Source organism: Pectinophora gossypiella, chromosome 23 (assembly GCF_024362695.1).
Source record: "Pectinophora gossypiella chromosome 23, ilPecGoss1.1, whole genome shotgun sequence".
NCBI classification, from domain to species: domain Eukaryota; kingdom Metazoa; phylum Arthropoda; class Insecta; order Lepidoptera; family Gelechiidae; genus Pectinophora; species Pectinophora gossypiella.
In genome coordinates, this window is record NC_065426.1 from 7558973 (window position 1) to 7571877 (window position 12905).

The 12905-nt window shown below is 38.9% G+C and overlaps 1 protein-coding gene across 3 annotated transcripts in view; it reads right to left on the reverse strand.

Annotated features, from left to right (window-relative positions):
• Positions 1-2761: 2761 nt before the first annotated feature.
• The window catches only part of LOC126377523 (anoctamin-8-like), a 43482-nt gene continuing 33338 nt past the window's right edge, over positions 2762-12905 (reverse strand). Inside the window, exons 17-24 of one of the 3 annotated variants that reach the window (XM_050025306.1) lie at positions 12204-12335; positions 11482-11613; positions 10924-11075; positions 8257-8350; positions 7388-7516; positions 5216-5336; positions 4499-4638; positions 2762-3037 (exon numbers count right to left, since the gene is read on the reverse strand). In XM_050025306.1, coding sequence (XP_049881263.1) covers positions 2927-3037; positions 4499-4638; positions 5216-5336; positions 7388-7516; positions 8257-8350; positions 10924-11075; positions 11482-11613; positions 12204-12335 — 1011 coding nt within the window. In that variant the 3' untranslated portion in view covers positions 2762-2926. Of the gene's footprint in view, positions 3038-4498; positions 4639-5215; positions 5337-7387; positions 7517-8256; positions 8351-10022; positions 10188-10911; positions 11076-11481; positions 11614-12203; positions 12336-12905 lie in introns of those variants that run through there. The other 2 variants (XM_050025305.1, XM_050025304.1) reach the window with 2 other exon arrangements.

The window sequence follows — 12905 nt, forward strand, 5'->3', positions numbered from 1 at the left end:
ATTTTCCAAAGTATGTTAAATATGAAGAAAAAATAATGAAGTATTTTATACCATTTGTCCGGCCAAGTAGTTAATGCCATCGGTGACAAATCTACTCTATAAGTCACGAAAAAAAAGAAGTATTTATCAGTTATCACGTATAAATACAGTACTAAAAGTAAGTTGTACATTTATTAGCTATTGAAAGAAATAATTACGATTTCGATTTTACGAACTATTTCTAAGTTCTAAGTTTATCAGGCGTTAACAGGTATTACAGTGCTTCTAATTTCCAATTTCCCTCGGCAATAATCGTATTTTCGATTACAAACGAATGCTAATTTTCTTTCTTTCAAGTTCACATCAAAACAAAACAACAATAAAGTACTTAGTTCTGAATTCAAATTCTGGTACACGATAATAGTATTTTATGCAACAGTTGTATAAGAAGGGTCAAAAAATGCGAGTGGCGTGAGTTGCGATGTGAGCCTTGGCGAACATCGCAATAAGAGACGCCACGAGCATTTTTTGACCTACTTATACAACGTTGCATACAATACTTTTTCTACGACGACGTAATTTTAAATGAAACAAAAATTTTCCAATTTATTTTCCAACGCGCGGGAAAATGGCGGCAAATGTATACTTTTTTTTTATAGTATATCTATGGCACCAAACAAAGTAAAGGTGCCAGTTTCCAGGCCAAAAAAAAAAAACAACAACAATGCTTTTTTGGCGACATTATAGTACAGTTACACTTTGTAAACAATGCTTTTATAGGCCATAGAGCGTACACTTTTTCAAAGAGTTTAATTATGTATGTACTTATATTAGACTTTTTGGTTATTTAAATGCCAGATTAAAGTAGAAGAGTAGAAAAATATAATAATTGATGGACATTACTGACCCCTAATAGACGAACAGAACCCGGCAGCAGTAACTGTCAGTACTATTCAGAGGCGGATGACAGGAGTCCTAGCACGGCTTTGAAATAGACTACTCTGGGCACCATTCCACTCGCGTCAGACGAGCAGAAGGCAAGACGGAAACCACTACTCCATCTACTCCATTTTTCCCTAAAAAGTAGCACGAAGGACGCTACACCGACAAGAGTGTGGCTCTTAAATTAGTGAATAGATGAACATGGAAATTAGCATTCGTTTGCATTCGGAAATACGATTTTTGCCGAGGGACATAAAAAAGTAGAAACAGTGTACTATGGTGTATTGCTAACTAGAATGTTGTACTTTATTTTACATTGGAACTATCTTTCGTTTCAACTTTCAACCGACATACCGACGACTTAGAATTTCTAACGTGTTGAATACGTTCTTGAAACGCGGCTACTTAGGAAGTACCTTCGACTAGGCCAATAGGGTAAGTACTGGGTCATAAAAGGTAGAATTATTTATTAGACTATAGCCGAAAACGTACAACTATGGAAATTCTGGGTCGTTTCATCTTGTACTGAAGTATAATTTGGTATTGATTCTAGTCGCGCAATGAATTGATACATGTCCCTAGAGTAAAATTAAAAAAGTAAAAGTAATAATCTTCTTCTATCGTGGGGTTATCGTGAGGTTGTGGGTTGTGAAGTAGATGACCAACCCCATCAACCCTAGTGTCAGGGTTACTATTGAGCCGCCAAAGGCCCCTGACATGGCTCATGTAACTACTATAATACTAAACTTACTTCAGTAAGTAGTAAAGTAATAATAAAAGCAAGAAATTAAATAAAATCTTTAAAAATTAAAAGTAAATAAACTTATTTATTTTTTTCTGTTAAAAAACGGCAACTTGCGTCTTAAACCAACGAAAAAGACCACATCGTTATTGTATTTCAATTTTAAATTACATTTTTACTCCATCAACCAGCAGTGTAGCAGTGTGGTGGCGAATGTTCCCTACCCTCTCTGGCTGATTGAGGCTGCTTTATTTATGTTATGTTATAATGTTACATAAGTTATGCTATGTATCAACTCTCTGCGCGACTACAAATATTAAACTAATGTTCCTCGAATTATTATAGCCAATAGCAATACGAACAGTGGACCTTATTCGGGAAAACATTTCCTATACGAGGCCTGAGGCCTTATTTTTAAATCACTAGCTTGCGAAAATATAAACCTGTGTCATTTTGCAAATGACAAGTTCTGATGTGATACGTGAAATGGGATATGTTTTAGAGCGTGAGTCGAAGGCGAGCGATTCAAAAATAATGCCCTAGGCCTCGTATGGGAAATGTTAGCCGAATAGACGCCAATTTCTTCGTATTGCTATTGGCAAAGAATTCGATGTACACGAGGCCTCAATTTCTTACGTAATTCAGCAATGTCTGAAAGTAAACCACTGTTTCATGCCGCTTTAATCATTGTAGAAATCTGCCAATGATAAGAGAGTATAGTCAAAGTTTCCACTAGCGCTAACGCCTGTAGAAAACAAAATGTATAGGACTGACTTTGATCACATGACATTTCCATAGAATAAAGAATACCGCGTAGAACGGACATTCCACGCCCCGCGCCAATTCGTATCGGTGCCGAGCTAGATTTACCTCACCCCCTCTGGGTCTTACTTTAGTCTATATAGCCGTAATTAGCTAAGGAAGCGCAGACTGTCACGCTCGTAGTTTCGTGGCAATGCGGCACATGGTAAAAACGAGATGTTTTGTATCGCGAGAAATCTTACCGTGTGCCGTCTCACGCGAAAGTGCGAGTGAGACACAGTCCTCGCGCTCTCTTCCTTACTCCTTAGCAGCTTATAGCCATTTAAGACACACAGGGGGTGAGGTCGGCGTCCAAAACAAATTGGTGCGGGGCGAAGAGTTACCGTTCTATACGCAGTATTATTCTTTGTTCTAAGATTCTACAGACGTCAACGATCGGTAATCGAAAACACTTTTTCCGTGGAGTTGGTAAGACTCATTCAATGCTACCAACGTACCGACCTACGTGGGTCGTTTGCTGGCCTCTGCGTTGCGTTTCACGTCATCAACTTGAATTAACTGCTCGATCGGTATGAGGGACAGTTCGCCGCCTAACATTGGAGCTGGTAGGCCCTGAAATTTGAAACAAATTAAATATATAAGTAATAATGCTTGGATACACTGCGCTGCACACAAAAACCAGTACAGCTGACGTTGGCAAGAAGACCGCCAGGCTAAAGTGGGACTGGGCTGGACACGTGTGCCGCATGCATCCGGAACGATGGGCAAAGATCATCACGCACTGGGTACCACAGGACAAACACCGTAGACGTGGTAGACCCCGGAAACGATGGCGCGATGATCTCGACGGTTATCGAAAAGACCGGATAGAGCTCGCACAGAACCGGGATGCTTGGAAAGACATGGGGGAGGCCTTTGCCCAGCAGTGGCCTCACTCGGCAGGGCCCGCAGAATACCAGCGTCGTGGCTCACGCCGCGACTTATGCTGAGCGAGGTCCTTTTATTCCGGACTCCACCGCCGATGATCGGGCCGTCAGTGCGTTGCATTTAGATACTTTGTTTTATTATTATTGTTTTTATGAATTTGGTTTGTTTTTCTTTTTGTTTTGGTATTTTTTTATTTTATATTTTTTTTTTGTCTGTGTACTTATTGATTTCCGTGTGGTTTCTGTCCTGTGTTAAATGTAATGTACCTGTCTGTCTGTGTCTGTGGTGTCCGGAAGTAATAAATGTTTCTTTCTTTCTTTCAGTGGGATCATACAGGCTAATAATAATAATAATGCTTAGATAACGTTTCTGTTCAGGGAGCGAATAAAAAAGGTATGGAATCCTAATAACAAAGCCTATATTCGTTCAGTTGCTCGTCAAGTTCCAGGGTATCTATAACCCAGTACGTTTTTTTTTAAAATAGGTTTTGTTAATTATTGTAAGTTTGTTATTTTTTTTATTAGATTTGTATTAGGTTAGTTAAGTTAGTAAATAGATTTATATTAGTTAATAAAGTACCTACTTACCAACTAAATTTTCGCACTAAATTTCGGATCATGTGATACTTAGAACATAAAACCTACCAACTGTTGACAAAACCATGAATCCTATGCGAATAAATGATTTGATTTTGATTTGGTACCTATAAGTCGTCGGAGTCACCAGTTTACCGTGCTGTCGTCAAAGGATGTTTTCGAGGTACCGAAGTGAGCGTAGTACCCCGCTAGTTGGTAACGTAACTAGGGATCGACGACCCATCGGTGATGTTGGTAATTGTATCTGCGCCGCGCATTGTAAACTTCGTTAGCGCGTTCTATGACTGCACTGAATGTGCGCGCCATCTGTTGACTATGGGCGGAACTGTCTGATCGAGTAGTTGCGTCCGCCACTGTATTATCATAAAACACTTCGTTACAGACACTACCCATTGACGTTATCGTCCACGCGCGACGATGCGATGTGTGACGTCTGACGCCCATATAATTGAAGACAATGTAAGGCCGGGGGGGTGAGGTAAACCTAGCTCAGCCGCTGGTGGGGAGCGGAGAGTTGCCGTTTGGTATTATTGAGCTGGAAAACCCTTACCAAGGAGTTGAGTTTATCCGGCGTGTGCGGGGTGTGCGCCGCCTTCTCCGCGGCCGCCTCGCGCGCCTTGCGCAGCCCCAGCGAGAACACCGCCACCGAGCGCACGCGCTTCACTAGCGCGGCCTTGGCGCGGGAACGACCTGTACAATAACTTAGCATCACGCCTGTATCACCGAAGGGGTAGGCAGAAGTGTATAGTATACCTACTCATCGCCAGTCTCTTTCATCTATAGATCGACCTAAATTAAGTAGTTAGGTTAGGTAATATAAAGGACAGAAAAAATGGAAAACATATACAGGGTGTTAGTGACACCGTAACGAAAACTTTGAAGGATGATTCAGATCATGATTCTGAGTTCATATCAAGTGGAATTCCTGTACACATCATCTAATTTTGTTTTAAATCATACCTGTCATTTTCTTTTCTTTTTGTCGTACGGGTAATCGACAGGCATAAAATTTATGCTATACACGTCAATTTGAGGCAGAAATTTAGAAAGCTCTTCCAAAAATTTATATTGGCCAATAACCCAACATAATTAAATTGACAGCACACACCTATTTTATCGGTTTAATAATTAATTTTAAAATTAACATATGTCAATCATCTGTCCCTTTCCTTTTCGGCGGATCAAAAAATGACAGGTATATAACTTAAAATCAAATTAGGATGTGTTCGCGGGAATCGGGGCCAATATTAGTACTAATATAACTTACTGCCTTTATCCTTGGTTTCCTTGGGCTTGTCGTCCTCGCTGGAAGTGGCACTGACGTCGATGGGCGCCGCGGCCGCCAGGTCCGGCTCCGACCCGCCCGCACTCACGCTGCCGCACAACTCCTGACAGTTACACAAATATTTGTGTCAACATAAAACACTTTCTGACAATGCGGGACTCTCCAGGTTATGTTCAAAATATATAGATGGCGCTGTACAAATTGCCTTCGTTTAACCTACTAATTCGAATTCAAAAAATCTTCATTCAGTTGGTAACAGTTCAACTTTGAATCGTCATATTTTACATAACGAACGTCTCATCCGCCTAAAACTACTGCAGCTTCTCACAACCTATAAAGCTCGGGAAAAGAAGCTCCATGAAAAACCTCGGCACAGGTCCCTAGACGTTCTTTTACTTTAATTACATGGATAACAGACATATGCATCAATTGTCTTTGTTATTAGGTATAAACGATGACCCTTGTTATTACACCCAGGCACAACACATTTCCCATCCATTATTATTCTAATCCAAAGAAAGGCAATATATAAGTATAGTAACATAATTATGTACTTGAGCAATGAGAAAATAGGTAATTATCACGTTAAATCTGTAGACTCACAGATTCTAACTTTAAAAATAACAGATTTTGTATGAAAATTTTCAACCCTTTTTTTAACCCAAATAGACTAAAAAAAGGGTCCGACCGTGTTGTAAATACGTATACATTAAGTTATGTAGATAGTATAAAATCGTTCCATCAAATTATAATGTTATGGCTGTTCAAATAAAGTGCAATATCGGTTGTACAGTGTCGTTACACGATTGTGATTGTGAAATTGGTTGTTTACAGGGTGTTAGTGACATCGTAAAGTAACATAAACGGAATGATTCAGACTATGATTCTGAGTTGATATCGTGTGGAATTTTCCGTCGCAAAAGTATGGAACTAAAAATAATTTAAAAAAGCACTAAAATTTTCATGAATTTTCTGCCCTGGAATTCCACTTGATATCAACTCAGAATCATGGTCTAAATCATTCACTCTGTATTCGTTGCGGTGTCACTAATACCCTCTATTAACATAACCATAACAAATACTTTATTGCACAAACAGGAAAAAACAAAATACAAAACAAAAGAGAAATATAATGAGTACAATAGGCGGCCTTATCGCCAAGTAGCAATCTCTTCCAGGCAACCTTTAAGTATAGGAGATATCCTCCATACCTCGATCCATTTTTTCCTCTATTGTTATATATAGTTTGACTTTGCCAGTCACATTCGAGCGCACGAGAGAAGAGACTGAGGTCGCCGTTGTCGTATACGACAAGGACGAAAGGTCAAAGCGAAGATTTTATATGGAATTTGTATGCAAAACCTAGTTGTGCTATCATCAATAAACTTGGTCCAATAGTCGTACTCATTGCGACAAAATGGGCGATTTTAAATTCGTAATTGGATCAAAAATAAATGTGAGATTATCATTTATTAAGCTGGCGTCTATTTCTAGATTACCACTTTACAACTTATCTTTGACCCTGTCGTCATCTCTATTAACACCGAGATTTCCAGACACAATAGTTAAACAATGGGTTTTGGATTTTAAAAAGAACACTCGGTATTACGACTATATTACTCTATTTCATATTTGATTCCACCCGCACTGTTTTTACTTTTTTTTACTTTCATGCTCCTGTCAAGCAGGCAGGTAGATGACACTTACCCCTCGTTACATATATGTTCAATTTTATTTAATAATAATATGTGTGTAAACCTTTGTATTTATTTTTTATCTATTTTTATATTCGTAGTCTCTAACCTATGCCCTAATGCGAAACAGGCGTGATCATATATTATGTACCTAAGTATGTATCCATTTTTAGTTCGATTTGTTTGCGCGCACGTACTACTCGCGACAGGTACTAGCAGAATAACAGCGCTGCGACTCGTTCCGCGTTTCCGCAGCAAATGCTGAGCTAGGGCCTATTTTGGGACGGCGGTACTTAACTAGATTACTCTTTCTGACTTCTAAGTGGTTTGTTATTGTTATATTTCAAACTGTATGTTTTACTGATTGTTTGTAACCTACTTGTACTGTTGTCCCAAATAAACGTTTTATCTATCTATCTATCTACCTATATAGTCCACCCCTAGGTGTTAACCCCCGTACCTGCAAGGCGGGGTGCTGCGGCGCCCTCGTTGTGGCGGGGTGCGGCAGGCAGTGTGCGGAGCGGTGCAGCGGCTCCGACCGCAGCCCGCGGACGCCCAGCAGCGACAGCGGCGCTCCCGGGACCACCTCCTGCGTGATTTTACGTTTCATCCGGAGGTCCCGGGTTCCATTCCCGGTGGGGACATATCACAAAAATTACTTCGTGCTCCCTAGCTTGGCTAGGGCATTACTGGCTGATCACCAGATTGTCCGAGAGATGATCCGTGCTCCGGAAAGCACGTTAAGCCGTTGGTCCCGGTTACTATTTACTGATGTAAGTAAGTAGTCGTTACATGAGCCATGTCAGTTGTCTTTAGCGGCTCAATAGTAACCCTGACACCAGGGTTGATGAGGTTGGTACTCCACCTCACAACCCACACGATAAGAAGATAGGTTACATCATAAAGGCGATATAGATCGACTTTTTTCTGACGTGACTTACTGTATTTGCCGCAAATTGTATTAACTATTTGGCCGGACAAACGGGGAGCGCTGAAACCTCTACAAAATTTAAGGCAACAGGCGTGAGGGTTGGGCGCGAACTTCGCCTCAGGGCGTCAAAATTATTCAGTACCTAAGCCTATATTCATGAAATACAGGGCGTAAGTGACATCGTAAGACCATGATTCTGAGCCGATATCAGGTGGAATTTTCCGTCTCAAAAGTATAGAACTCAAAATAATTTGAAAAATACCAAAATATACATGACTTTTCCGACAGGAAATTCCACTTGATATTAACCCAGAATCATGGTCTGAATCATCCCGCTTAGTATTCGTTACGATGTCACTAACACCCTGTATTGAAAATGTACTCAAAAACGTTCATACCTTACGACGTATAGGCTTGGTAGGGCTAACATCCTGGAGTATTTGCAGAGATCCAGTATTGACTACCGGCTCGGTTATCGACGCCGCTTTCGGTCTGAAACCACCATAACAATATCACTATATATAAGAGAAACTCGCAAGAGAGAAGAGAAGCTAAAAGGAGATAGAAAGAAAAAAGAGAAGATTGGTCTACGAGTTACTTGGTAAAAGATGTGCCGTGATGGAAAATAAAGAAGAGATATTTCGTAGAAGAAGACTCTAGTAAACGAAAGATGAAAGAGTTTTTTTTTATTTATCCGTAGTTCTATGATATAAGGAGATTATATGTAACGATATGATTGGTTTTGTATTGGTTTATCAATCCGCACTGGGCCCGCGTGATGGTTTAAGGCCCGATCTCCCTATCCATCCATAGGTAAGGCCCGTGCCCCAGCAGTGGGGACGTTAGTGGGCTGATGATGATGATGATTTGTTTAATGTTATATGAGTGTTAACGTTTTAATTTGTGAGTGTTTATGATATAAAAAAACCCAAAATTTCTTGATTCTACATCTATGGGAAATAAAAATCTGCGCACTCCTTATTTTAATAGCAAACATATTTGTAACGATAAGTACTAGGCATAAGTGTATATTATCATTTTAGAAACCCAAAAACAGATTTTTTTTCCTCCGGACTCGTGGTCACACCAGGTTGTCACACCAGTATGACAAACAGGAATTTTTTTCTTGTTTGTCACACCGCTAACAATGCAACACCTTTTATCACACCATTGTTTGTTGCACAGGAATTTTATTCTTGATTGTCATACTGGTGTGACCACGAGTCCGGAGGGATGTTTTTAATGTAATGGTACAGTTCAGTCATTAAACAGGGGGTCTAAAAGGGCCACATAGTTGCAATTCATCTAACAAAGCAATATTGCTATTTGACATTTGTTGATATTGCGCACTTACTTTTATATGCGCAAATGACAAATTCCAATATTGCTTTTTAGATGAATTGCTTAGATGTGGCCTTTTTAACCCCCTAGACAGCTTATTTTTGTAATAAGATTCCCATTGACATTCAGAATTTGCCTTTCAACTGCTTGATTATTTAGAAGATATGAATGCATGGGATTAACTGTCTGAGAACTGATATTAGGCAGCTAAATTACTCAATTGTATATCAATATTTTATGTTTATATTTATTTTTTTTAAAGATCGTCTAGGGCCCTGTGCCGAGGTTTTTCTTGCAGCTTCTTTTCCCCGGCTATACAGGTTGTGAGAAGCTGCAGTAGTTTTAGGCGGATGAGACGTTCGTTATGTAAAAATTGACGATTCAAAGTGTAACTATGTTACCTACTGAATAAAGATATTTTTGAATTTGAATTATTAAAAAGCTTATGAAAAATGACATCAATTGTTACAACATCAAAAAAACTGAAAGGACAGAAAAAGATTTAAAAAATTAAAAAGCTTGGCAACCCTAAGGCTATTTTAAATTCTACGACTTTCCAACTTTCGTTTGATCCATTATTTAAGGGACACCCTGTATATTTCAAGAATAATTATATTTCAATTACATCCATAACTTCTAAACGAATGTTTACTGCGTTTTATTACAATATATTTAACAGATGGAGTTATGTTAAGCATATTCTTCACAACTTTCGTTTACTAGACATGAAAAAAATAGCAAAAGCGAAAAGAATAAAAAATATAAATTACCTTCTTCCTTTGAAAAGGACGCTGGAAAAATTAAAGCGAATAAAACTACATAATATTCGACGTTTAAAAAGTTTATTGCAAATAAAACTTTATAAAATAAAAATATTACTAAAGCATTATGAATACTGATTGGAATGAAAATATGTGCTCTTAAAATGTAAGTTATTTTTATTTTTTACAACTACACACCCATCCAGGCACTATACTTGTCAAATTAACTGAAAACAAAAAAATGAGAACAAAATTATGATCTTAAATATAATAAAACAGAAATTATTTATTATAAAAGGACGCCACACACAAAAACAAGACAAAAATATCACTCAAAATTTTCACAAAAACAAAATAGCATAAAAGATGTTCCTCGGAATGATCATAAGGTGGTGGTGGATCTTCCGAATAAAAACTAATATAAAGCACATTCCAAATGTATTTAACTAACATGCATTGTAAACGTTGCTTTTATGTTATGTGTGTTGCATGGGAATGATAAAACTACCTATTTCTCCCCTCAGGTGTCGCTACTGTTAGGTCTCACAAAATTTTGACAATTCCCCATAATAGTATGAAATAGTTGAGTAAACAAACATATTCTTTTGTTTATATTTTTACTCAGTAACCATTTGCGCGGCGTTTAACTGCAAAATCGTAGTGTTATATTTATTCCCTAAAGATCGGAAAAAATAAAACTTAAAAAAAACTTATTTCCAATAAAAGAAGCCTTTCGTTTTCGTAACTCAACCTTCAGACGGGATACACTCCACGTTATTCCACATTTTAAAGCAATTTATCAAGAATTTTAGCTAGAAACTACCCTAATGTAAAAAAGCAGCTCTGTGCAAAAGGGACTTCTTACGGAAGGTCTGCTAAGGGACATTTGGGACAATTATTCAGGAAATCTTCAGAAAATAACCATGCTTAAACCACAAATATTCGTCTTACATCTCAACTGACCTGAAGGGCGGTATCTCTGGTATCTTGCCGATGTTAATCTTCTTCTTGTCCTGTTGTTTGGGCGTGGTCGGCGTGCCTGTACGCGGGGTGCTGCGAGCTGAAGGCCTGGAGTCGTCTGACGGCAGGTCGGTGAACAGCTGCTCGCTTGACTTCTGGAAGCCGGGATTCATAGGTCATTGCTGGCTGGAGTTCTTATAGAGTTGTAAGGGGGATGACAGACAACAACTCATCAACGGCCTCCATGGTCCAGTGGTTGAGCAAAAGAACAATACAACAGGATCCTCTTACTTTTCAGTCTTCAATTTTCCAACTAAACAAAAGATACGTCTATAACTCTGCATCGGGAACCGAGCCCGGATTCCTAGGTAACAAGCCCGCACGCTGTTCACCAAACGATCCGAAGAGCGGAAGTCTGTTGTTCGAGCTGTACATTCGAGCAGGGGATAACAAAATAAAAATGAAGAAAGAGACATATAATACGTTTCTTTCTCACAACAACTTTTCTGTTTCTTCCTTTTTCGTCGATCTTCTGTTATAGAAGAAGAAAGCAATTGTTACCATGAGCGGCGCGTGCGCATTCTTGATGGCCTCCCGGCGCTGGAACTCCACCTTGGCCATCTCCGTGGCCAGCCAGCCCGGGATGGAGGGGATGGCGATGCGCAATGCCAGCACTATCACCAGGACCACGTGCTGGAACGTTTACATTACAATATGAAGTTTTCTAAAAGAAAAACGTTACAAAGAGAAATTTAATAAAAAAAAAGTCTGACTAGGTTGGGACTTGAACCCGCAGCTCTTGTCAAGCCGGGACGAGCATGTAGACCATTACACCACCGGGTCCATGCGAAATTCTTTGGATCTATGTTTCGTCATTAACACTCTCATTCACACATCATTCGTCATTAACGCTCCTCCCGGCTTGACAAGTGTTTCCCTAACCACGTATAAGTGCTATAAAAACAGAAATCATTTCAAAACGTTACATACAAAAGTTAGTTTCCAATTAAGTCAATTCAGCTACTTTTTACTGAACGTCAAAACACGAAATTACTATGGAATTCGTATGAAGAACCACACTGTGACGTGATAAACTGTCGGACTTCTTATTACATTTTTCTTGATTCAAATACATAAATAAGCTTAATAGATAAACAATTTATTTTTCGTCAGATTTAAATCTGTCTTTATTTAGTAATCAGAATTTCACAATTTATATTTGAACTAGGAAACTACCCAATTGTGTCGTGAGCTGTGTTGTCTAGTTTGTCTGTAGTGGTTACCTCCAAAGCGACGATGAAGAGTATCGTCTGTGCGGACGTGGCGTCCGGCAGCAGGCGGTGCACAGGCCCAGACAGCCCTATGAGCGCGCAGTTTACCAACACTGCCAAGGCTACCATCGCTTCCATTGCATGCTGGAACAAATTATTAATACAAATGACCGACTTCTTAACGCCTACAGGGATGGACTACTAGAGCATATAATAAAGAACAATACTACGTATAGAACGGTAACTTTGAAAAATTAAGAAAAAAAGCAGCACCGTAAGATTTGGATCAATGCCAAGGAGAAAGAGAAAGTGAGAGTGAGATAGAACTCACCCCCTCTGGGTCTTACTTTAGTCCAAATGGCCGTAAGCTACTAAGGAGTAAGAGAGCGCGCGAACACTTCACGTTACTTTTTATTTTTATTTTATTTATTTAAGATACACCATCGGTATATACATAAAAATTACATGAATAAAATTCAACGGACAATGACCGTATGTTATACCATTACAGGCGTACACAACATTCAAGTTAGTTTTAAACAAATAATAAAACAACACGTACACGTGTTTGAGTTAACTTAAAGCTAGAAGATAGAGAGAAAAAAATTGGATAAAAAGTATATACGTAAAATTATAGGAAATTGAGTGAATTTATATAATATTTGTAATTTTATATTTAAAGATGGTGAGGGTTTCGTGGAAGATGTCGATGTT